This window comes from Hemitrygon akajei, chromosome 4, assembly GCF_048418815.1.
Source record: "Hemitrygon akajei chromosome 4, sHemAka1.3, whole genome shotgun sequence".
Taxonomy (NCBI): domain Eukaryota; kingdom Metazoa; phylum Chordata; class Chondrichthyes; order Myliobatiformes; family Dasyatidae; genus Hemitrygon; species Hemitrygon akajei.
Window position 1 is genome coordinate 78,369,807 of NC_133127.1, and position 25,578 is coordinate 78,395,384.

The window sequence follows — 25,578 nt, forward strand, 5'->3', positions numbered from 1 at the left end:
TAGGAAGTGGGTCACCACAACAGCACAAAGCAGGCTGATATGCTTGAACATGTAGATGTTAAGAAAGAGGATGTGCTGCAACTTTTGAAAAACATTAGGATATATAAGTCCCCAAGGCCAGATGGGATATATACCAAGTTACTACAGGAAGCAAGAGAAGAGAATGCTGTGCCTTTGTCGAAGATTATTGCATCCTCATTGGCCATAGGAGCGGTATCAGATGATTGGAGGGTGGGAAAAGTTATTCCTTTGTTCAAGAAATGGAGTAGGGATAACCCTGGGAATTATAGGCCAGCCAGTGAGCCTTACTTCAGTGACTGGCAAATTATTGGAAAGGATTTTTAGAGACAGGGTTCACAAGTATTTGGAGTATCGTAATCTAGTTAGGGATAGCCAGCACGGCTTTGTGAGGGTCAAACCATTCTCATGAGCCTGAGTGAATTCTTTTGAAGGTGTGACAAAGCATATTGATGATGGCATAGCAGTGTATGTTGTGTATATGGAATCTAGTCAAGTGTTTCATAAGGTTCCCTATGGTAGGCTCACTCAGAAAGTGAAGAGGCTTTTCAGAGAAGCTTGGCTGTGCAGATATAGAATTGAAAGCATAGAAAGCAGAGGGTGGTAGTAGATGAAGATTATTGTGCCTGGAGATCAGAGACCAGTGATATTCTACAGCGATCTGCTCTGGGACCTCAGGTCTTTGTAATTTTTATAAATGAGGAAGTGGAAGGGTGAGCTAGTAAGTTTGCAGGTGATGCAAAGGTTGGTGGAGTTGTGGACAGGGTGAAGTGCTGTTACAGCTTGCAATCAGAAATTGACAAGATACAAAGCTGGGCTGAGAAGTGGCAGATGGGGTTCCAACAAGGAAAAGTGTGATGTGATTCATTCTGGAAGGTCAAATTCAAAGGCTGAATACAGGGTTAATGGCAGGATTCGTGACATTGTGGAGAAACAGAGATCTTGGGTCAACTCTATAGATCCTCAAAGTTGCTGCACATATTGATAGGGTTGTTAAGAAGGGATATGTCATGTTGGCCTTCATTAGTAATGGGATTGAGTTCAGAGCTGTGAGGTAATGTTGCAGCTCTATAAAACCCTGGTTAGACCACATATGGAATATTGTATTCAGTTCTGATCGCCTCTTTATAGGAAGGGTGTGGAAGCTTTTGAGAGGGTTCTGAGAAGGTTTATCAGGATGCTTCTTGGATTTGAGAGCATGTCTTAAAAGATAGGTTGAGCAAGCTGGGGCTTTTCTCTTTGGAGCGAAGGAAGATAGGAGGTGACTGTATAAAGGTGTATAAGATAATTAAAAGGCATGAATGGAGTAGATAACCAGAGACTTTTATCGATGGTAGAAATGGATAATACGAGGGGGAATAACTTTAAAGTGATTGGAGGGAAGTGTAGGGGAGATGTTAGAGGTAAACTCTTTACACAGAGAGTGGTGGGTGCATGCCAGGGGTGGGAGTGGAGGCAGATACATTAGGAACATTTAAGAAACTCTTAGTTAGGCACATGGATAATAGAAAAAATTTGGATTACATAGGGGAAAAGGTTTAGATTGATGCTGAGCAGGTTAAAAAAAGTTCAGTACAACATTGTATGCTGAAGGGCTTATACTGTGCTGTAATGTTCTAACCCATCAGCCTCTATCTCAACACCCCACTAGTACTGCCATACACTGGCAATCCTTCTCTTCCCTCTCAGCCCTGATGCAGAGTGTGAACCCAAAATGTCAACTTATACCTTTTGATGCTGATTGACTCAATGAGTTCTTCCACATTCTGCTTTTTATTCCAGCTACATTACACACTTAATTCACTGCTGAACTTATCACATCCGTACCATATATCCACCAACAAACTTCTGTTTAATTACACCAGTGAATAATATTCAAACATTTAGCACTTGCACGCCTCACAGCCATGTTTCACAACATTTATACACAACTAGCTAATGAATGATGATGATGAATCACAGCAGTAAATGACAACCACTCTTTATTTAACAGGACAATGTTGCACACAGTTAAATGCAGTGGATGCTAACCAGTGGACAACCTTGTGTAAACGGTGCAGCCAAATGGATGGTCATCTCAGCAAATGTACCCACTGAAGATTCCTGGTTCTCTTCCTCAACCCACATGTTCTACACTTGCAATGCAAAGATACTCTAAGGATGCATCTCTTCTGGCTAAAGTGTTCAAAGACATTTTCAGTCTCTCACTGTTGCAGTCGGAGGTTCCCACCCGATTCAAAAGTGCAACTGGACAATAGTTGTTAGATGATAAGACACAGGAGCAGAATTAGGCCATTCAGTCCATCGAGTCTGCTCCACCATTCCATCATGGCAGATCCCGAATTCCACTGAACCCCATACACCTACCTGCCTTCTCGCCATATCCTTTGATGCTCTGACCGATAAGGAAACTATCAATTGCTGCCTTAAATATACCCACAGACTTTCACCGCAATCTGTGGCGGAGCATTCCACAGATCCACTACGTTCTGGCTAAAAAATTCCTTCTTACCTCTGTTCTAAAAGGTCACCCCTCAATATCGAGACTGTGCCCTCGAGTTCTGGATACCCCAACACAAGAAACATCCTCTCCACATTCACTCTATCTAGTCCTTTCAACATTCAGTAGGTTGATATGAGACCTCCTGCATTCTTCCAAATTCCAATGAGTACAGGCCCAAAGATGCCAAACGCTCCTCAAATGTTAGCTCCTTCAGTCTAGGAATCATTCTCGTGTACCTCCTCTGGACTCTCTCCAATGATGATGCATCTTATCTCAGATATGGGGTCCAAAACTGTGGACAATACTTCAAGTGTGGCCTGACTATTGTCTTATAAACCCTCAGCATTATCTCCTTGCTTTTATATTCTATTCCCCTTGAAATAAATGACAACATTGCAGTTATCTTCTTTACCACAGACTCAACCCATAAATTAACCTTCTGGGAGTCTTGAACAAGGACTCCTAAGTACCTCTGCATCTCTGATGTTTGAACCTTCTCCCCACTTAGATAATAGTCCACACTATTGTTTCTTTTACCAAAATGCATTATCATACATTTCCCAACACTTTATTCTATCTGCCACTGTTTTGCCCATTCATCCAATTTGTCCAAGTCCTGCTGTAATGGCATTGTTTCCTCAGCACTACCTACCCTCCACCTATCTTCCCATCATCCACAAACTATGCCACAAAGCCATCAATTCCATTATGCAAATCACTGACAAACAATGTGAGAAGTAGCGGTCCCAATACTGACCCCTGAGGAACACCACCAGTCACTGGCAGTCATCCAGAAAAGGCCCCTTTTATTGCCACTCCTCTATCCATGCCAGCATCTTTCCTGTAACACCACAGGATTTCGTCTTGCTAAGCAGCCTCGTGTGTGGCACCTTATCAAATGCCTTTTGAAAATCCAAGTAAATAACATCCACTGCCTCTCCTTTGTCCACTCTGCTTGTTACTTTCTCAAAGAACTCTAACAGTTTAAGGTCATGTTGCAACTCTACAAATCTCTGGTGAGACCGCACTTAGAGTATTGTGTTCAGTTCTGGTCACCTCATTATAGGAAGGATGTGGAAGCTATGGAGAGGGTGCAGAGGAGATTTAGAAGGATGTTGCTTGGATTGGAAAACAAGTCTTATGAGGCAAGGTTAGCAGAGCTGGAACTTTTCTCTTTGGAGCATAGAAGGATGAGAGGGGTCTTGATAGAGGTCTACAAGATTATGAGAGGCATAGATAGGGTGGATAGTCAGTACCTGTTTCCCAGGGCATGAATAACAAACACCAGAGGGCATATGTACAAAGTTAAAGGACAGAAGTTTAGGGGAGACATCAGGGATAAGTTTTTTTTACACAGAGGATTGTTGGTGCCTAGAATGACTTGCCAGGGATGGTGGTGGAGGCTAAAACATTAGGGGTATTTAAGAACCTCTTGGACAGGCACATGGATGAAAGAAAAATAGAGGGTTACGGGGTAGTGTGGGTTTAGTACTTTTTATACAGAATATATGGGTTGGCACAACTTTGTGGGCTGAAGGGCCTGTATTGTGCTGTAGGTTTTCTATGTTTCTATGAAACCATACTGACTCCCAAGAGGAGCTGGTTAAGCTATCTCAACGACTATCACGCTGTTGCACTCACACCTATTGTGCTGAAGTACCTTGAGAAGTTGATCAGGACTAGAATTAACTCCTGCCTAGATAAGGGATCTAGATCTGCTGCAGTTTGCATACATTAGGTCTAAAGCATATGTAATCTCACCGGCTCGCTATTTGGCCTTGGACCACATAGGCAACAATTCTTACTTCAAGCTGCTATTTATTGTATACATATTGTATACAGCTCAGCATTCTACATTTATCAACCCCTCAGTACTAATCAACATCTTCAAATCCTGGGCATCTGAACCTCCCTCTGTAACTGCATCGCTCCTTCCCTGATTCCCTTGTCTTTTCGTCCCTCCCCACTAATCTCCCTCCTGGCACTTATCCCTGCAAGTGGCCAAAGTGCTACACCCACCCATTCACCTCCTCCCTCACCTCCATTCAGGGCCCCACACAGTCCTTCCAGGTGAGGCAACACTTCACCTGTGAATCTGCTGAGGTCATCTATTGTATCCGGTGCTCCCGATGAGGCCTCTTCTGCATTGGTGAGCCCCGTTGTAAATTGAGGGACTGCTTAGTCAAGCACCTACGCTCCATCCACCAACAGTGGAACTTCCTGGTTGGTCAACATTTTAATTCCAAATCCCATTCCTGTTCCGCTCCATGGCCTCCTCTTGAGTCATGATGAGGCCACCCTTAGAGTGGAAGAGCAGCACCTTATATGTCATCTGGGTGGCCACCAACCTGATGGCATGAATATCAATTTCTCCTTCCAGTAAAGCAAATTTTCCATCCCCCCTCCCCTCTTCTTTTCCCCACTCTGGCCATTAACCTCTTTTCACCTGCCTATCACCTCACCCTGGTGCCCCTCCACTATGGTCCACTCTCCTCTCCTATCAGATTCCTTCTTTTACCTTTCTGACCCACCTGACTTCACATTTTACCTTCTAACCATCCTTCTTCCCCTCCCCCACATTTTTATTCTGGCATCTTCCCTCTTCCTTTCTAGTCCCGAAGAAGGGCCTCGGCCTGAAACGTTGACTGTTTGTTCATTTCCATAGACGCTGCCTGACCTGTGAGTCCCTCCAGCATTTCCTGTCCATTGCTTTGGATTTTCAGCATCTGCAGAATCTCTTAAGTTTGAGAAGATTTGGTATGTCACCGAAGACTCTAGCAAATTTCTACAAATTTCATGCATAAAAATGTAGATACTCTGTACATGTTAGTGAGAAAACTTTTAAGGTGGTAGTGGTGGACCGGTAACCCAGAGGACTGGATGGATAATCCATTGTTCTAATTTTCCTCTGGAGAGTAATCTTACTGGTTGCATCACAGTCTGGTATGGAGAAGCCACTGCATAGGATTGGAAAAAGATGCAGTGGATTGTAAACTAAGCCAGTTCTATCATGGGAACTCACCTCCCAAGCATCAATGACATCTTAAAAAACTGATGCCTTGAAAAGACGGCATCTATCATTAAGGAACCCACACCCAAGACATACCTTCTTCTCATTACTACCATCAGGGAGGAGCTACAGGAGCCTGAAGACACCCACTCAACGTCAATTCAAACGGAACAGTTTCTTCCACTCTGCCATCAGATTTCTGAATAGTCATAAACTCTTGAACACCACTGTATTATCAATATATCTGGTCACAGCAGTTAATTTTTGGAAGTGGAAGGTCCTTACAATGCACATGTGTCAGGATGTGAAGAACCAACTGAATGAGTCCCTGTCTGTTCCTCCCCCATTAAACATGCACCATTAATCCACACATGACATTTGAAAGGAGTTGAGTTTTTGCAACTATTCATTTCTATCGTTTAAACATTTTCCTGCGGCTCTTGAGGAAATACGGTCTACCTCAGGAATGTCTGCTGCAGTTCTACACTGCAGTCATTGAGTCTGTCCTGTGCACCTCCATCATTGTGTGGTTTGGAGCCGCCACCAAGCAGGATAGAACCAGACTACAGCGCACAGTGAAGACTGCCGAGCGCATCATTGGAGCCTCCCTGCCCTCTATTGTGGACCTGTACTCTTCCAGGTTGAAGAAGAGGGCGGGGAACATCATAAAGGACTCCTCCCATCCTGCGCACGGACTGTTTGATCTGCTTCCGTCTGGTAGGCGCTTCAGATCCCTCCAGACTAAGACTAATAGGCACTGGAGAAGTTTTTTCCCTACTGCGGTCACTTTGCTGAACAGTTAACTGCCGGTTAACTGTCGGCTAACTATTACTTGGATTGCACTACCTGTATATATAATCTATATTTTCATTTATATTTATCATTATTATTGTTATGAGCAGAGAGACAACATCTGCCGGAAGTAAATTCCTTGTATGTGCACAGGTACTTGGCGATTAAAGTCTGATTCTGATTCTGATTCTGATTAGAAAATTAGAACAATGGATTATCTATCCAGTTCTCTGGGTTACTGGTCCACCACTACTACCTGAAAAGTTTTCTCACTAACATGTACACAGTATGTACATTTTTATATGTGAACCTCTGTATATAATGGAATAATCAGTGAAATAAGACAATAGGAATTTTGTGAAGCCAAATGACCGACAAAAATGAAACAATTTATATAACACAACAGCATGTCCTTGTGTCCTGTACATAGCTTAGTAACAAAACAACATAAAATGCTGAGGAGCTCAGCAGGTCAGGCAGCATCCGTGGAAATGAACAGTCGACGTTTTGGGCCGAGACCCTTCTTCAGAGCTGGAGGGGTAGGGAGAAGATGCCAGAATAAAAAAGTGGTTGGAGGGGAAGGAGGGCAGCTAGAAGGTGATAGGTGAAGCAAGGTGGTTGGGAAAAGTAAAGGGCTGGAGAGGAAGAACAAAATAATCCTGAAAGTCTGAAAGCTGGTTTTAGTACAATGATATGCACTTACACTCTTAGTTTTTCTGAAACACTCTTAACAGGCCCTGAGTTTTTTTACTCAGAGAGCGGTTGGTGCGTGGAATGCATTGCCTGAGTCAGTGGTAGAGGCAAATACACTAGCGAAATTTAAGAGACTACTAGACAGGTATATGGAGGAATTTAAGGTGGGGGGTTATATAGGAGGCAGGGTTTAAGGGTCGGCCTAACATTGTGGACCGAAGGGCCTGTACTGTGCTGTACTTATTCTATGTTCTATTTTATGTTCTATAGTCCAAACTGGTCTAATTTCAATTATTCCCATTGAAGATTGATGACATTTATTTTCAGATCTATTTTTGAGGGACTAAGTATTTGGGTACATGTAACATTTGGTCTTCATGAACCAAAAAGAAATTGAATACTTTTGCATCAATTTCTGCAAAAACCAACTATAATTTAAACCAGTTTGACAAATATATTCGAGAGAAAGAACCAAGTTTAGTGAGTTAACAAGTAAATATGCTAACTACTATTACATAGGCTGCTTACAATGATCGAGGAATTTTTTTTAGATGCTTTTAGTGAAACAGGAGAAGTTTTCCTTATTTAAGCATTTTTGACTGAAGACAAAACTTAATTTTTTTTCACTGTGACAACATCAGACACTGTTTACTTCCTGGGAAACTGCACATTCATCTTTTAAACACATTTTTAAAACAATAACATATAATTGAGGCTACAATAATGACTCATAATGCTGCTGGGAAAAATATCTTCATCCCTCAGATATGAAATGATTTCACTTGTTCTACCTTTTTGATTCAGGTTCCTGTTCAACTTACAAGTAGTTTTACCATGAACTTTAAAATTCAAAAGTTCGAAGTAAATTTATTATCAAAGTATATATATGTGAACATATACAACCCTGAGAATCAATTTCTTGCAGGCATTCACAGTAAATACAAGAAACACAATAGAATCAATGAAAGACTGTCTCAATAGGATGGATAAGCAATCCATGCGCAAAATGCACCCAACTATGCAAATACAATGTTTTTAAAAAAATATTATAATAAGTAAGCAATAAATATTGAGAACGAGTGCTGAAGAGTCCTTGAATGAGTACATACCTTGTGGGAACAGTTCAGTCATGGGACAAGTGAAGTTGAGTGAACTTTGGTTCAAGATGGCTCATCAAAGTTTTAGATGACATACCAAATCTTTGCAAGCTTCTGAAAAAGTAGAGGGGCTGCCGTGCTTTCTTCATAATGGGATTTCTATGTTGGACCCAGTACAGATCCTCTAAAATGATAACACCGAGGAATTTAAAGTCACTCACCCTCTCCACCTCTGATCCCCTGATGAAGACTGGCTCATGGATCTCCAGTTTCCTCTTGCTAAAGTCAATAATCAGCTTCTTGGTCTTGCTAACATGGAGTGAGAGGTTATTGTTGTGCTACCACTCAGACAGGTTTTCAATCTCTCTTCTATATGCTGATTCATCACCACCTTTGATTTGGCCTATGACATTGGTGTCTTCAGCAAATTTAAATATGGCATTAGAGCTGTGCTCCAATGTCATAAGTACAAAGCAAATAGAGCAGGGGGCTGGGCACACAGCCTTGCATTGCACTGTGCTAATGGAGATTGCAGAGATGTTGCCAAACCAAACTGACTAGCATCTGCAAGTGAGGATATCTAGGATCCAGTTACACAAGGTGGTATTGAGCCCAAGGTCTTGAAGCTTATTGATTAGTTTTGAGGGGATGATAGTATTGAATACCAACCTGTAGTCAATGAAGAGCATCCTGATGTTCCAGGTTTGAATGAAGAGCCAGTGAAATGGCATCTGAGTTGCACGCATCCTCACTTTCTAGACGTTGCAGGGTTGAGTGAAGAGCCAGTGAAATGGCACCAGCTGTTTTCCTGTTGTGACGGTAGGCAGACTGCAGTGGATCCAAGTTGCTTCTTAGGCAGAAATTGATATGTTCCATCACCAACTTTTCACAGCACTTCATCACAGTGCATGTAAGTGCAACGGGACAAAAAGCACTGAGACAGGTTACCACGTTCTTCTTAGGCATGAATCATAGTACAGTAGTGGTCAAGTGTATTGGGACCCTGGTGTTGCAGGTGATATGCTGATGACAATTGGGAAGTGATTTCTTCAAGCAAGCCTGACTGAAATAGCCAACAATTATTTGAAAGATGTCAGGATAGCTGTTTCCTGTTTGCAGATACATTTGAGTGCCTGCTTAACACTGGCCTTTGGTGATATGTAAAATGCAGTCAGGGTCACAAAGTAAGTGGAAGAGTCAGCACCTAATCATTAGATGTTTCAGGTCGGGGGAATGAGAATGTGACAAAACCACTGCATCTAAGCATCTAACCACAAATAATTTATCATGAAACGCAGAACCCCCACATTTTGCCTTCTCCAAACCAGCTGTCCAGTCCATCCTATGCATCGAAAAGTCTTCAGGTCTTTCCAATGTATCTGGAATGAACCATGTCTCTGTGAAACAGAGAATGCAGCAATTCTTCATTTCATTCTGACACAGCCATTTTACTCTTAGGTCCTCAACACTGTTCTCCAGTGACTGTGTATTTGCTAACAAGATGCTGGTTGGAGGAAGTTCCATGGCTCTTTGTTTTAGCCTGGCTTGGAGTTCTCCCCTCCTCTCTCTCTTTCAGCCTTGACGATGCACTTCTGTTTGCATAAAGCAAGCCTGAAAGTTAAGTCCACCAAGTCATTCGAAAGATTGTGAAATTGCTAGCTCATTAAGACAGTTCAAAAATGTTACTTGAAGGGAAATTACAGGCTGCAGATTGCAGTGAGAGTAGTTCAGAAGACGTACATTTACAAGTTTTATAAGCTGCCTGCAATACGTTGCGGTGATTCACCAGTGACACAAGTTATAAGGATAATCACTAACAGTTGTTAGCTTTGATTTAGAAATTCTGTTCTTTTCCTATAGTCGGATAAATGTTGATTGCTCCAGAGTTCAAGACAAAAATAATCCATGCATTTTATATTAGATTCAAAAGAAACTTTGTTTATTCTGAAGCACTTCAACACTGAAGTCAAGTCAACTTATTTAGAGGCACAGCATGAAATTGGCCCTTCTGGCCCTTCAAACCGCGACACCAGCAACTCCAATTTAACCCTAGCCAAATTACTGAACAATTTACAATGACCAATTAACCTATTAACCAGTACGATTTTAGACTGTGGGAGGAAACCTGAGCACCTGGAGGAAACTTACACATTCTACAGGGAGGACATACAAACTCCTTACAGAGGACACTGGGACTGAACTCCAAACTCTGACGTCCCAAGTTGTAATAGCATCGTGCTAACTGCTATGCTACCGTGACAACCCCAATATGTACATTACGCATAGGAACACAACTACTTAAAGAGAACCACGTACATTAAATGTAATTTGTGTATAAATTTTTTGGTGTGCATGTTCTTATTGATAATATAATTATATAGAGAGTAATTAATTATTTATATAATACTTTTTTAATATATATATTTTAATATTTACAGGGAGTAGTGGACTCTACCCAATACATCACAGGTATACCCCTCTCCACAATTTGCAGTATCGACAGGATGCACTGCTTCAAGAAGCAAAATCCACATTCAAGTATTTCTGCTATCTGGCTATACCATCTTTCTGCAGCTACCAAGAGGCAGGAAGTACAGAAACCTTAAGTCCCACACCACCAGATTCAAGATAAGACCAGCTACTTTCCTACAAACATTTGCTTCTTGAACCAACTAGCACAACCCTAATCACAGCAGTTTTATAACTCTGTGACCACTTTGATCATTTTGCACTAAATAGACATTTTAGTTCAAATTGTGCTCTTTTGAAAAGAATGTCGTTAATCCGTTTAATTTATATTCTTCATGTGGATGCTTATACGTTGCTATGCACCAGTGATGTTGCTGCAAGTTTTTCATTGCACCTGTGCATGCATCCACTTGTGCATGATGATAAACTTGACTTTGACTTTAACTTGATCCAAGTCAGATTTCACTTCATCCCATCGTGTATTTTAAAACCCAAATGCATGGAAATAAATGGTAATAAATTCATGACTGCCGGCACAACAACCTGAATAACGGTGCACGTAGCAAATGGGACAAAAAGAAATACACTGGTAGGTCCTTCCAGTTTAACGAATGTTCTTTCTAAATATGCCTTAAAACCTACTGGCAGCCACAGATAAATTTAAAGAAAAACACCAGAACTCTTCAACAGAATAGACAATCCTTGCAGTGTATAAAAGGGTGCTAGAACAGAGAAAAGATTGGAACTTTTCTTCAAGGCCTGAACGCAAATTCTATACTGTCTAAATTCTAAAGGTTAATCAATTTATTCTCTACTGAAATACTGACAACCCTGCTTTGTATCGCTGTCATTATGCTTTTGAATACTAGGGCCTGATTGTAGTATTTAAAACAATTGAGCTATTTCATTTTAGTCACAGAAACTCAGCATTCCAGGTTTCATTATTGAAAGGGAGGAAATGTGACATCAGCACTGTGCCCAGCAATGCAGATTCATTTCCTCCCCAGTACTGACTATGAACTTGTTTGAGGCAGGAAATGTCCGGATCAGCAAGTTCTTAATGAAAAGTACATTCTATGTTTTGAGAAGAAATGTAGATAAAATAATTAACTCAATGAGCTTTAAATTTTGTTTGCATTGCTAAAACATCTTTAACCCAAGGAAATATATTGTCAATTTTCCAACTTGTTGCAAAGACATGGCTAAAAACTGCATGGGAATTAGACTAAAAGGAACAGTTTAAAAGCAAAACAAAACTGCAGATATTGGAAATCTGAAATAAAAACAGAAAGTAATGTAACATCATAGCAGAGAAAACAAGTTAACAGTACTAAGTCCATGATCTTACATCATAAGTGTTTTAAAAAGTTTTTAGTAGTACAGAGACTGGAGATAGACAGAAAGATTTAGAGGTTCACTTTTCCCTCAAGAGTGGGATCAAGATAGCTGATGGCTCTCAAAAAATTGTGGGCGGAACAGTGCACAGAGGCTAGAATCAGTAGAATGTAGCATTCAGAAAGCACTGGAGAATGTAGGACAAGTTATTGTTGGGGCCATTCTCTTTAATAAATAGTAACAATCTGGACAAGCATATATGGAGCATGACTTCAACATTTGCAGAAACTGCTGATGAAGTGGACTGTAACATATTTCAGGAGGACAGATAGAAACTTTTAATGGAAACATAACAGAGGATGTTTTACAGAAAATATTGTGTAATAGTGCGTTTTGGTAGAAAGAATAGGAATTAGATGATAAAACTAAATGGTGTAATTTTTTAAAGGGGTGCAGAATCTGTGAAAGAGCCGGGGATAGGAGGATAACTTGAGAAGCCATACAGGATCCTTTCCTTTATGAATATGCAGGATTGAATTTTAACAACCCACCTCACTAGGAAAGAGTTGCTCATCACAGACTGCAGTACTTTAATATGCTACCATATATTTGTTCAGCATATGGTAACAGCTAGCTTCCCAACCAATCAAAGCTAGACGGGTATGATGATAGACAAGTGACTCAATTTAAAATTCTCACTTTAAAATCACAATTCAAGCATTTATACTTCATGGTCACAGAAGTTTGCTGTATCACAAAGGAGAACAAAATGGACAGCGGGCGCATGCAGATTTCTCAGAGATTCAGTGACTCGTTACTTGACGGCATTCTGGGGCTGATTCATTGGACAGCTACTTTATTGTAGACCTAAAGACCTGGAAAGATCTAGCCAGCAGAAGCCTTCAACAGCATTACAATCAACTGCTGCCTCATTTGGTGCTGCAAGCCCTTTAATGATATAATCAACTTATGAAAAGTGAGCACACTGCTCTAATCATCTACAAATTAATGCCTTGTATATAAGTCACCTGGCAGGACTCTCTTTTTCTATTTATTCACCTTCAATCCAGTCACCAGTGACACTTATCCTCTTTCTCAGAGAAAATGTTGCTTACATTCTGCTGAACACTTTCCCTCATTGCAGCATCTGCAATCTCTGTGCCTAAATTCCATTATTCATTAGTTTCTTCTTCTCCTCTTTATGAGAGAAGTCAGCAGAAGTAGAGAAGATGATTCTCCAGCCGCCTATCAACTCATATCCACAGAGGACGTATCATTGAAGATAACCAACAAGGCGTCAGAGGTGGTGGGCACAACTACACGGTGATAGAACTACTTCATTGACACTTACTGCTTGAAACACAATCATTTAGTCTTGAGGTCAACAATGATTTGTAAGTGATCAGGAGTACAATAACAGTCTTAATGGTTCACACCCATCGTTTATCTACTAGGGCAGGGCTTCCCAACCTTATTTATGGCATGGAGCCTTAGCATTAACTGAGGGGTCAGTGGAACACAGGTTGGGAACCCCTGAACTAGAAAAACTTCACATCTCCTACAAGCCACTCACAAGGAGAAAATCCTCTTCAGAGGTGAAGGTCCTGCAGCAGAGGGCTCAAATACATACATTGGTGAAGAAAACAGGCCAAGTTTTCACCTGGTGATTTACTCATCACTTTAGCAAGTGCAGATGGTAAAGGCAAGGACAGCAATGTAAAGTCTGCATTGGTGATTACAAAATGCTGCAAGCTCTGTTCAGCTGGATAAAGATCATGCACCCAGTTATCAGTACGGGATAGGAAACATCGGTCAGCAACAAAGAATTTGTAAGGAGCTCCCCCACTTTGGATCTCACACTATGAAATCCATCATTGAAAGGATGAGAGATATCCCAACTTTGGAAAGGGGGGGGGGGGTGTGATACATGAGATGAACAACAGTGACAGAGATGTCCCAAGTATTTTGTCATCTCCTGACAGCAGTCTGCCCCTCACTTGCTACCAAAGACACAGTCTATGACAAGGCCTTCACAAGCTCTAAAACTAAAAACACATCAACAAGAGTTTCTCACCCAACAGAAAATCCAGTCCAGATAAAGGGTCTCAACCCAAATTGTCGACTGTCCATTTTGCTTCACAGATGCTGCCTAACACACTGAGTTCTCCAACAGCTTGTTTTCCTTTGCACTAAAGTTTAACATCTGTGGTCCGTTGTGTTCAGTTATCAGAAATTTGTTCACCCTGATCTAACACAACACTTGTATAGTTCATGTTTTAAGGAAGAGGAAGAATAGCTGGTTGAAACTGCAGAAGGATATACATGTGGGTGTGTTCTGTACCATTGAATTATTCGGTTTCAGTTCTTTGGGCTGACATTTGTTGACACAATTGCCTACTCTCCAACTTTTGTGGTAAATGTGGAATGGGGAGATCAAACAATGATGCTATCAAGGTGAGTTGACAAGGCACTTGAGGTTACACATGGGACATAAAAAAAAAGGATTCCCATGTTGTCAGATGGGTGCATTTCTGGAGGCTAAATGAATATCAGAACGGTTAGGTCATTCCAGATAGTTAATGCTACAAAATGCTCTGGAAAGCGCTTGATATCTTGACTATTCTTAGGATACTGGTAGATGCATATCGACCAAGATACAGGAAATGCACTTTAATTATGGCAGTAATTTACTCTGTGGCATTCCTTACAGATACATTTTTTTTGTATTAGTGGTCTGGGTTTGTTGGTGAGGTTCCTCACTGAGGTTATCAGCCATACTTTCATGGTGCCCTTTGTCTCCAGCAGCTAGTCTTCAAGATATGAAGACATTGTGGAGAGCTACATGGGAATCTTCAGCTCGTCTGGAGAATTATCTACCTGTGGTTACATACAATCATAATTTTAATATACTGGAAACCATTCCAACTAATGTGCACTCCTGAGTGATCTGGAAATATATGCCTTGAAAATTATGCTCTAATCCCGTGGAAGCCCGTCAGAACTGCAAATTTGAACGTATGTGCATTCTGGCTGGTGATATTACGGACAAAGTTGATGTAATTGCTACTAGTTGTGAGAAAGGTATTTATTATCAGCTTGATACCAAAGTGGCCAACTGCTATAAGTCTCTGGCACAACCCTGAATGAACTTTTAGGCCTAGTCAAAGGGCAGTAGTCATGTTCATAGCTACTGTTCCGGAGCGTGTTTACCAAATCCAGTGGGCAGCCAGTCATCGAAGAATCTCTTCAAGTACTGTTCCGACATATCAGGACTGGCCCTCCAATATCAGATTCAATGTGTGTGGCCTCTGGTGAGATGGACTATTCTAATTACCCCTTCCCTCCTGATTAAAAGCCTTGTTTTGCTGCTCTCAAGTCTATGGCCTTGTCCAACTTGGGCCTTCTCTGATTCTAAAGAATCAGTGCAGACTAGCTCTCTTGGTGATGTAGCAATGAAGAGTTGTAAACTGAAATGTAGGCAGGACCACAGCATGGGGTCTCTCACCTGGATGGGGTCAGTGATGCTGTGAGGATTACATTCCTGGACTTCTCTAGTGCCTTTAACACCATCCAGCCCAAGATCTTAAGGCACAAACTAACGGAGACGGGAGTAGACACTCACATGGTGGATTGGATAGTGGACTACTTGACAGATAGACCTCAGTATGTGCGGTTGGGAGACTGTAGGTCTGACACGGTGGTCAGCAGCACAGGAGCGCCGCAGGGGACCGTGCTCTCTCCGGTCCTGTTCACGCTGTACACATCAGACTTCCAATATAACTCGGAGTCCTGCCATGTGCAGAAGTTCGCTGATGACACGGCCATAGTGGGGTGTGTCAGGAATGGACAGGAGGAAGAGTATAGGAAACTGATACAGGACTTTGTGATATGGTGCAACTCAAACTACCTGCGTCTCAATATCACCAAGACCAAGGAGATGGTGGTGGACTTTAGGAGATCTAGGCCTCATATGGAACCAATGATAATTAATGGAGAATGTGTGGAGCAGGTTAAGACCTACAAGTATCTGGGAGTACAGTTAGACGAGAAGCTAGACTGGACTGCCAACACAGATGCCTTGTGCAGGAAGGCACAGAGTCGACTGTACTTCCTTAGAAGGTTGGCGTCATTTAATGTTTGTAGTGAGATGCTGAAGATGTTCTATAGGTCAGTTGTGGAGAGCGCCCTCTTCTTTGTGGTGGCGTGTTGGGGAGGCAGCATTAAGAAGAGGGACGCCTCACGTCTTAATAAGCTGGTAAGGAAGGTGGGCTCTGTCGTGGGCAAAGTACTGGAGAGTATAACATCGGTAGCAGAGCGAAGGGCGCTGAGTAGGCTACGGTCAATTATGGAAAACCCTGAACATCCTCTACATAGCACCATCCAGAGACAGAGAAGCAGTTTCAGCGACAGGTTGCTATCGATGCAATGCTCCTCAGACAGGATGAAGAGATCAATACTCCCCAATGCCATTCGGCTTTACAATTCAACCGCCAGGAGTAAGATATGTTAAAGTGCCGGGGTTAGGACTCAATGTATTTAAGTAAACTACTTAAGAACTTTTTGAAAGCTATTATTAATGCTTTTTGAGAGGGTGATTTTAGATGCATATCATATTTTTACCTGAGTTAAGTATTGTATGTAATTAGTTTTGCTACAATAAGTGTATGGGACATTGGAAAAAATGTTGAATTTCCCCATGGGGATGAATAAAGTATCTATCTATCTATCTATCTATCTGGAAGATAATCAACAACATTCACAAACTCAGTACAAAAGCTACAAAAGCTTTATTAAAGGTTTCTCGGGCATGTCTTTCACAGAATTACTATCACAGCTGAATACCTATCATCAAATCTACTTTGTAACGGCAGAGCCCGCACCCAATGTCATCCTGTCCTTACCTTGGTTGAACTCTAAAACTGCTATTAAGATTGCTCTTAACATATTCTGATTTACACATGCCTTTCTCAAAGGGGTCTCTCAACTACTCTGGCATGTCCACGTTCAGGTGGGTAAACATCAGGATGTTGCTGATGAAACTATTTATCCACTTCCAAATTTACCCATAAAGAGGCACAGTGGCACAGCTCATAGATACAGAGAACCCAGTTCAGTTCTGACCATGTGTGTGCTCTGCATGGAGTTTGCACTTTCTCCTTTGAGCTCATGCATTTCTTCCACATAAGACAACTAAAGATGCATGGGTTAGTAGGTGAATTGTCCACTGTAAGTCATCTGCATTGTGTGAGTGAATGGCAGTATCAGAGAGCAGTTGACATAATGCAGGGAGAACAGATGTAATGTAGGATTAGCTTCTCTGTCAAAGATGCAGGTAGAGGAATATGGCCACTCCTGGGCACTTTGTTTTAGAGAGGATGCAGAGGAGGGATATTGGAATGACACTTACACAATAAGAGAAACCTAGAACAATAGACAGTTAAGGAGAATTTAATGGGGAACTTGGATGGCTTTGATAAAAGGAGACATTATACAATAAGATCGTGTAACTTATAGCCAGAGGGCACCGGTTCAACATCATTGGCCAAAGAATCAGGGGTAACATCTTCTTTAATGCAGGGAAATACTATTATTTGTAAAGGGTGATAGAAATAGTACTTATGAAAGCTTTCTGATAAACTGACTAGTTGTCCAAGGAGGATAAAGATTTTTAATAAGAAAAACAGAATGCCAATGTGGGTAATTGATGGATTATAAAAATTTGTTTATGCTTTAATTTTTTTGAAATAATACTTTTTGAATATGCATGTTCCTGTAAATAATACCAGGTTAAAGTTTTTACAACGTTTGATCCAAGATTCAAGTTTATATGTCGTGTGCACTTTGAAGAAACAACACAACCAAGGAAATGCTGGTAGCAGTTAGCAAGCGTCGCCACACATTCCGGTGCCAACATAGCATGCCCACAATGCTTGGCAGAACGACGCAGAACATAACAAGCAACAAAACAAAAACAGCAAAAACAAGCCCCTCCTTCCCTCCCATCCAGACACATACACAGTCTTTAATCCCAGGACAGGCTTCCAGCGGACAAGGACTTGGGCCTACAGACACTGGACTTTGACCTCCCTAATGGATACACAGAGATTTGCAGACTTGGCTTCAGCCAGTAGATCTCAATTTCCATATTTCCAACTCAATCCTTGGCATTGATCCCAGGACATACTGATCACCCAACACTAAGCCTCGAACTCCGGCCTTGCTGAAGACAGGACCCTGAACATGAGGCCTTGAACTCCAATCTCACTGATTCAGGAACATAGGAGGTACCTCCAGCTCCAATGGAAGTCCGACTCTGGAACCCACTGCAACCACTGACCTGGCCCTTGTCCAATCTCTACTGGTCTGACATCCAACAACCCAACCACAGGTGCCCAAATTCTTTGTCAGTGGTCTTTGAACACAGAACAAAGATTTGGATTCCAGTGTCATGCCTAATTCCATCACATCCCTGTCCCCAACCCTAACCAGACCCCTAACTTCCCCCTCTGTCCCTAAAAACATCCTCATAATAATTAAAAAAGCAACTAAATCTGAGCTGCAGCTCTGTGGAGGTTGCAGCTCAATACCATCTTGGAACCAAATACTCTGATCTCAGAGTATTTCTTTAAAACGGGTGAATGTGAAAATACAATTGTATAGATATTCTCAATTCAACGAACCTTTATTTTGAATATCATGTGCACCTCCTGGGTTCTTTACCCTTGTTTCCACGTATTCTGATTTTTGAGTCATTTTTTATGGAAAAATATACTAAAATTTATTAAATATATTACAGTAACACCATTGTGATACAGCTATATATATCTCCTACAGCTATATAGGTGAAACTTCAAAAAAATCTAGAAATTGTAGATCCTCAGATATTTGCCATGGTCTAACTTCAGTCTTCAATGGAACACAGCATCCACTGTTTGGTATTACACATTAGGCCTCTTCTTTGTATTTGCAAGCAGACTAACACTGTTAGTCTATTGTCTGAAGCAAAAGCTTTCCCCAATATGGTTGGTGGTGCACAGCAAGTCGACCACACATTATCCACTACGTTGCATAAACATTCCTATTGTCATTAAACAACACATCCTTTGACTCTCATCAGCAAGCCCATGAATGACCAACTAGCTTGCAGTCTTGGATGAATAAAGAGCACAGACTAAATCTGTGGGATTTTCAACAATATTTTTAAGGTCAGCTTCTCCCTTCTTACAGATGCAAAAGAGTTACTAAGTGAAATTAACTTAAAAATCATCTAAAATAGTTCCATAATGAACACCAGAAAGAATATTACACTATGAGGCAATATGGGATATTTTGTTATATTAGTAGAATTGTATTTCTAATAAATGTTTCTTCTGGTCTGAGAGTCACTGCATTAACACTGTCATCAGAAACCATTCTATAGTCTTGGAGATCCTAAGCTAAGATATTTTCCAAGTTGATGGCAGTAAAATGAGACTCAGTCCACTAATTAAAAAAGTAACAATTTACAATTCACAATTAAGCTAAGAACGCATTTCAAAGTTACTTACTTTGCCTTGTCACTTCTAAATTATTAACTCCAGGATTATCCATGTCATTGTATTTCAAGGGAAATCTGATTCAAAGATTTTCATCTTGCTGATTAACATTATTATAAAGTCAAAGGAATCAGTGAATCAATAAAGGCTCTTCATAAAAAGCTTATTTTTGAATTTATCATAAATAGTCTTAGCTTTTAAAGTTAGTCCCTTTAAAAAGTGAGGGAGTGAAAAGTATGGTATTTATACGAAAGTTATATGAATGTAAGAGTAATGAAGCCCTATTACAATTATACAAGTTCTTTGTGAACTCTAAATATACTGTGCAGTTTTTTATCTCCTAAGGAAAAACATGCCATACTGGGAGTGCTACTGACTCCCAGTCTGAGGGATTTGCCTAAGTGAGACTAATTACACAAGGGCTATTTTGCATGACATAAGAAAGAAACAGTTATCTCATTGAAACACAAGACTGAAGGGGCTCGACAGGATAAATCATGGGATGAAGTTTCCCCAGCATTGGAGTCCTAGAGAAGGGTACAAGAAAATCCTTGATGGAATTATTCAAGAACTTTGTGAGTCAGGAATTCTCTACTGCAGACAGCTTTGGGCGCTTAGTCATTGGGTATATATAAAATGCTGAGTCAGGTAGATTTTTCAATGCTACAAATGTCAAAGTGTTTAAGGGCAATGAAGGCAGGTACAACTGAAGTGGAATATCAGCCATGCTTTTACTGAATGTCAGAATGGGCTGCCAGGGGATAATTTACTAGTCCGACTCCTGTCCATCATCTTACCTTCTTCTCAGATTTTTGATCTTCCCACATCTTTTAGACTTTAAATATCATAAATAGTATTACGGCACCATGGAAGGAACCCTTTCTGATTGCTAAATTAAAGGAATTTGAGAAATAATATGCCAGTATATCAAGCCAAACTGGTGTTATGGAAACATAAGATTAAAATATATAAAACACAGTTCCAAAAAATGAAGATGATACTAGAAGAGATTATCAGAACAGGTTATTCCAAAATTAGTATCCAAATCTCCCATCTGAAAACTCCCCCTTGTCTTTGCATTAATAGCAATCACATACAAAATATTTCTAGAGAAACCTAGCAGGTCAGGCAGCATCCATGGAGTGAACTGAACAATCAACGTATGGGCTGAGATCCTTCATCAGGACTCTCCCTCCATAGATGCTGCCTGACCTGCTGAGTTCCTCCAGCATTTTGTGTGCGTTGCACCAGAGCTCCAGCATTTACAATCTCTCATTTGTCTTCAATGAAACCAGCCTACTTTTGTAAAAATACACTTTCTTTATTGGAAATGGTCTATCCACTTGTATTGTGCTGTAGTCTTTGTATGACTTCTCTTGGAGGGCAATGCTGTTCAAAATCAGATTTCTGACTTAGCCTTCCATTCACCTGAAGGCATTGTTTCTTTCTCACTTACCTTCCAGCAATTCATCCAGGCTGGTGATCTTCTTGCTTCCATCAATACTGTAGATGGATCTGACTCCTTGGGGCAGGTTGACATTATCTGAGAGAGACTTAGTCAGTTCCACCAGCAAAGCATCCAAGGACCTAAACCTGTCCTGAGAGACAGCATACACAAGCCCCTTAAAATAGCGGTCTCCATTCCTGTAAAAGCGGACTTTTTTGGCTTTTTTCTCCTGGCTGAGTGCTTGCAGAGTGCGGGTCCTGTATAAGCTGCAGTGAGCACTGTGAGCAGGGCTTGGTAAACCATTTCCACGCGAGTTTGCCCCTCCTCCGCCGCTGCCACCTCCACCTCCTCCACCGCCACTTCCACGCCGAGATGATCGGTGACCCCGGCTTCTCTCTTCAAAGTGCTCCAACTCAATATTCCGATCATGTGACATAATTAGTAGTGAAATGAAAAGATAAAACAATAATACTTCCTTTTTAAAAAAAGTTATTACTGCCAAGCTGCTGATAACCCAGTCCCCCTTTTTGACTGACAGCTCTGACTGAGCTAAAACACCACCTTCCCCCAAATCGAATGCTCTCTATTGTGGCTTAAAATTTCAAATAATATGAATAATTGTTATTGCTTCTCATAAGAAAAATACAGAGCAATGCCAGGAAGGCGCCTTTATCACCAGAGACAATATGCTGGGCTCCTCACGCTGTGGATCCAGGATGAAGGACCTCTCTTCACGTCCTACATCACTGCTGATGGCCTTGGTGATGTCCAAGAATGAAGAGGGAAGTGAAAGATCCGAGGCGATTCCCGTTGTGCCCGCAGCCCCAACCTCGGCCTCCTCCTAAACGCGGGGACTGGTGTGGGAGTGGGAGCCGGCGGGATGCTGTGGTCCACGGCCAGCTGCAGCAGCGAGCGAGCGAGCGGGGCAGGAAGGCGGTCGGATGCAGCTCCGAGCTGGCTTGACAACTGGAACGGAAGCAGCGGCAAACGCAGTGCTGGCGGGGGCTCTCCGTGTCCCACGGATCGGGGTGGGAGGGGGGTGGATGAGGGGCGTGGGGGGAGAAGGTGGCTGATGTGTCTCTAGATGCAGGAAGAAAGAGATCCCGGGCAGAGGCGTTGGACGTAGCGCGAGTGTAAAGAAACCATCCTTGCTTTTGGCAGTCTTCCCAACGTAGCACCGCCGGTGTCGCAACCGCAGCAGCGAAAGCAGGGACGTGGGACGTGGGCTGAGCCGCAGTGTGCCGAGCAACTCTGCGGCTCCGGCTCCGGCTCCGGCTCCGCGCGTCCCCGACCCCGCGCCCGCGCGCACACGCCCCGCACAAAAGCTCCCTCCAGGTCTTAGTGCCGCAGGGGTTAGTTTGCTAACAGTCTCCCAAATCAGTGGGAAATAACTTCTCTCAAATGGGTATCCTTGGTCACTGATTTATAAATTCATATATTTTCAATGGCTCGGAGCCTATAATCGCGTATTATAATTCCTCGTTATAGTAGAGAAAAAAAAGTCCTGAATAATACTTAACTATTTTAATTCAGTTTATTTAGTGATACTAAAAGATGAAATTGTTTTCGTTTTAAAGATATCCATTTCTATCTATTTTAAATTTTATTAATTTAATTTTAATCTATTTGATGAGATTTACGTGATGTCACAGCACTATCAGTGCAATATCATGACAAAAATACCATTACTATTTTGTATACGAAGTGCTCAAAGCATTGGTGAGGATCCCTACCACCCATCCCACAATTTCTTTGACCCACTACCGACAGGAAGGAGGTACAGGAGCATCGGGACTTGGACTGCCATTCTGGGTAGAGGCTTCTTTCCCCCAGTCTGTGAGACCCTGCCACCACCAAGATCTCGTCACTAGGACTGCGAGCTGTTTACTGTTTACCTATGCTGCGCACTTCACACGCATTTTGAACTATATTTGATTTATTTACGAATTTGTGGTAATATTTTGCTTTATGTTCTGTATGTTTATGTATTGTGGGTGCATCGTGGTTGGGAGAAACGTTGTTTAGTTTGGTTGAATATACTGTATGTATAATCAGATGACAATAAACTGGAACTTGACTGATTTAGTTCTTTTAAAAAGCATTGTTTTAGTTCTAAAACAACAATAGTTTAGGCAGACTCTCCTGGAATTTAGATTTTGTATAAACACAGTAGTTATCAAAATCCTTAAAGCATAAATTAATACAAAATTTTATGAAAAATATAAGGAAATAAAAGTTGGGAAATTGAGAAGAAAAGTAAGAGAAGGACTTAAAAATGTAGAACAAAAATGCATTCAATAAATACCTCAGATAAAGGATAATTATAAAAAGCAATTTCAACTATTATGAGGATCGGAATGGTGGATTAGTTGATTAGTCACCACAGAATCCACGGAAACAAATGTCAAAGCAAATCTTCGACATTTCCAAGGGACTGCCTGTGAAGAACTTGGATACATTTAAGGGGAACTAAACAAACACAAGCTGGAACAAAGGGAATAAAATCTTGTTGAGATAAGATTAGATGTAACAGAATGGGAGGAGGTTTGCAGGAAGCGTAATCTTTAGTTTAGTCTAGTTGGACATTTTTGTGCTGTACACCATGTAGCTTTGTAAATATGGGATTGGACTGTTTTTATCAGTATAAAGAAAATTCACAATATGATGAAGGGATGGTTTGATGTCTAATTTGTGATGTCTAAGTGGAGGAGAGATGTAACAAAGGACCCCTTTTGCACTGCAACTGTTATTGTAAGATTACCAAGTGGGCAGTGGAAAAGATTCAAGAATTCTCTCAAATCATTCTTGAGAGAGCATAACATCTCACCGTAATTCCCAGATGTTGTGTTGCAGCCCCCTCCCCACCATAGCAGCACAAGGGACATCATAGAGAGGATGCAGAATATTCTACTGGGAAAGGGAGTAAGATGGAAATTGTGCCATATGTGGGTACCAACAATAGGGTTGCTAATGGTCAGACTCTCAGGGATTGAAAGATGGGTTATAAAGAAGCACTTCAAAGGGAGTAATTTTGAATTACTCACAGAACCACATGCCAGTGAGTGCAGAAATAGAAAAATAAAGACAATGAATGGGCAGCTTGAGGTACAGCACCAAAGGAAGGTTTTTAGATGCTTGGCACATCAATATCAAACAAGAGACAGGAAGAATCTGGCCAAAAGTGACAGGACGTATCTCAACAGGACTGAGATCAATATCCTCTGTAGAGGTTATTATAGACTGAAATTTATGCAGAATCAGAATCAGGTTTATTATCACCAGCATGTGTCATGAAATTTGTTAACTTAGCAGCAGCAGTTCAATGCAATACATAATATAGAAGAAAAAAGTAAAATAAATAAGTAAATCAATTACAGTATATATTGAATAGATTAAAAATTATGCAAAAACTGAAATAATATATATTAAAACAGTGAGGTAGTGTTCAAGGGTTCAATGTCCGTTTAGCAATCAGATGGCAGAGAGGAAGAAGCTGTTTCTGAATCACTGAGTGTGTGCCTTCAGTCTTCTGTACCTCCTTCCTGATGGTAACAGTGAGAAAAGGGCATGTCCTGGGTGTTGGCTGTCCTAAATAATGGACACTGCCTTTCTGAGACACCGCTTCTTGAAGATGCCATCTCACTGCCATCTCATGTGCTTAGCATTGGCACTGTATGTAGGTAGAACTAGATTGTATATTTCATTTTCTTTGCCGAAGCTCAGCCACAGTTTTAGGGGTACAAACCCATGCCCTACAGCTACAAAATATTTTCCACCTTTATATGGTAGAGGATCACCTTCTTCTTCTATTTCCTTCTGTTCATTGTGTTGGCATTTTGCAATATTACCAGACTTATATTGAACAGTTGTACTGTTATAAAGTGACCTGTTTTACTGCATTGAGCAAGAACATTAATCTAAGCAAGATGGGGTAAATTGCAAGTATATGATTTGATTCAGGTAGGAGAAATGAGAAAAGGGAGAACTGGGGTAAAAGGTGGAGGAAGGAGGAAGCAATGATAAGAATGGGTTATGTAGGGCATGGTTTATTAAGTAAAAATGTCATGATCATATTCATCAATGTCATGATATTCTTTTGAAAAACTGTCAAAAAAGGAGATAGCAGCATTGGAGCCTGCCTATTTAATAATAATAAGGCCAATACCACTCTATAAGTGGGCCAATATGATTAGACATACCATATACCTGTACACAGATGCATAAATTGAAACAGATCACTTTTTATCCCATGAAATGGAATATGTTCCTTAAGGACTGACTTATTGTTTTTTTTTAAGCGAGATTGTTTCCGGTTCCATATTAAAAGAGCAGCAGTATCATCCCCTCATATCTAATCACTGAGTTCCAAGACCTAGGCCTCAATACATCCCTGTCAGGCATATGGTGATATATATGTACTTTGATAGTAAATTTACTTTGAACTTTGAATTTATTTTTGGATATTTTCCCTTCAGAACAGAGTGGGATGTCAGCTTCAATGATTCCGAATCATTATATGACATTTTAACAAAGTGGCATGAAACTGACTCACAGTAGATCTGTACTGAAATGTACTGAGGAAGAATGCTAAATCTCCTGAAATGTGTTGAGCACATTGATAAACAAAATGTTCCACTGCAATTGATGTCCACTTAACCAATGCACTTTGCAGTGAACTC

At 41.0% G+C, this 25,578-nt stretch overlaps 1 protein-coding gene across 7 annotated transcripts in view; it reads right to left on the reverse strand.

The window, feature by feature from the left end:
• The window catches only part of dclk2a (doublecortin-like kinase 2a), a 343,959-nt gene extending 321,757 nt beyond the window's left edge, over positions 1-22,202 (reverse strand). For all 7 annotated transcript variants that reach the window (XM_073042911.1, XM_073042910.1, XM_073042912.1 and 4 more), the window contains exon 1: positions 20,909-22,202. In XM_073042911.1, the coding sequence (XP_072899012.1) occupies positions 20,909-21,335 (427 nt within the window). In that variant the 5' untranslated portion in view covers positions 21,336-22,202. The remainder of the gene's footprint in view (positions 1-20,908) is intronic.
• Between the last annotated feature and the right edge of the window lie 3,376 nt (positions 22,203-25,578).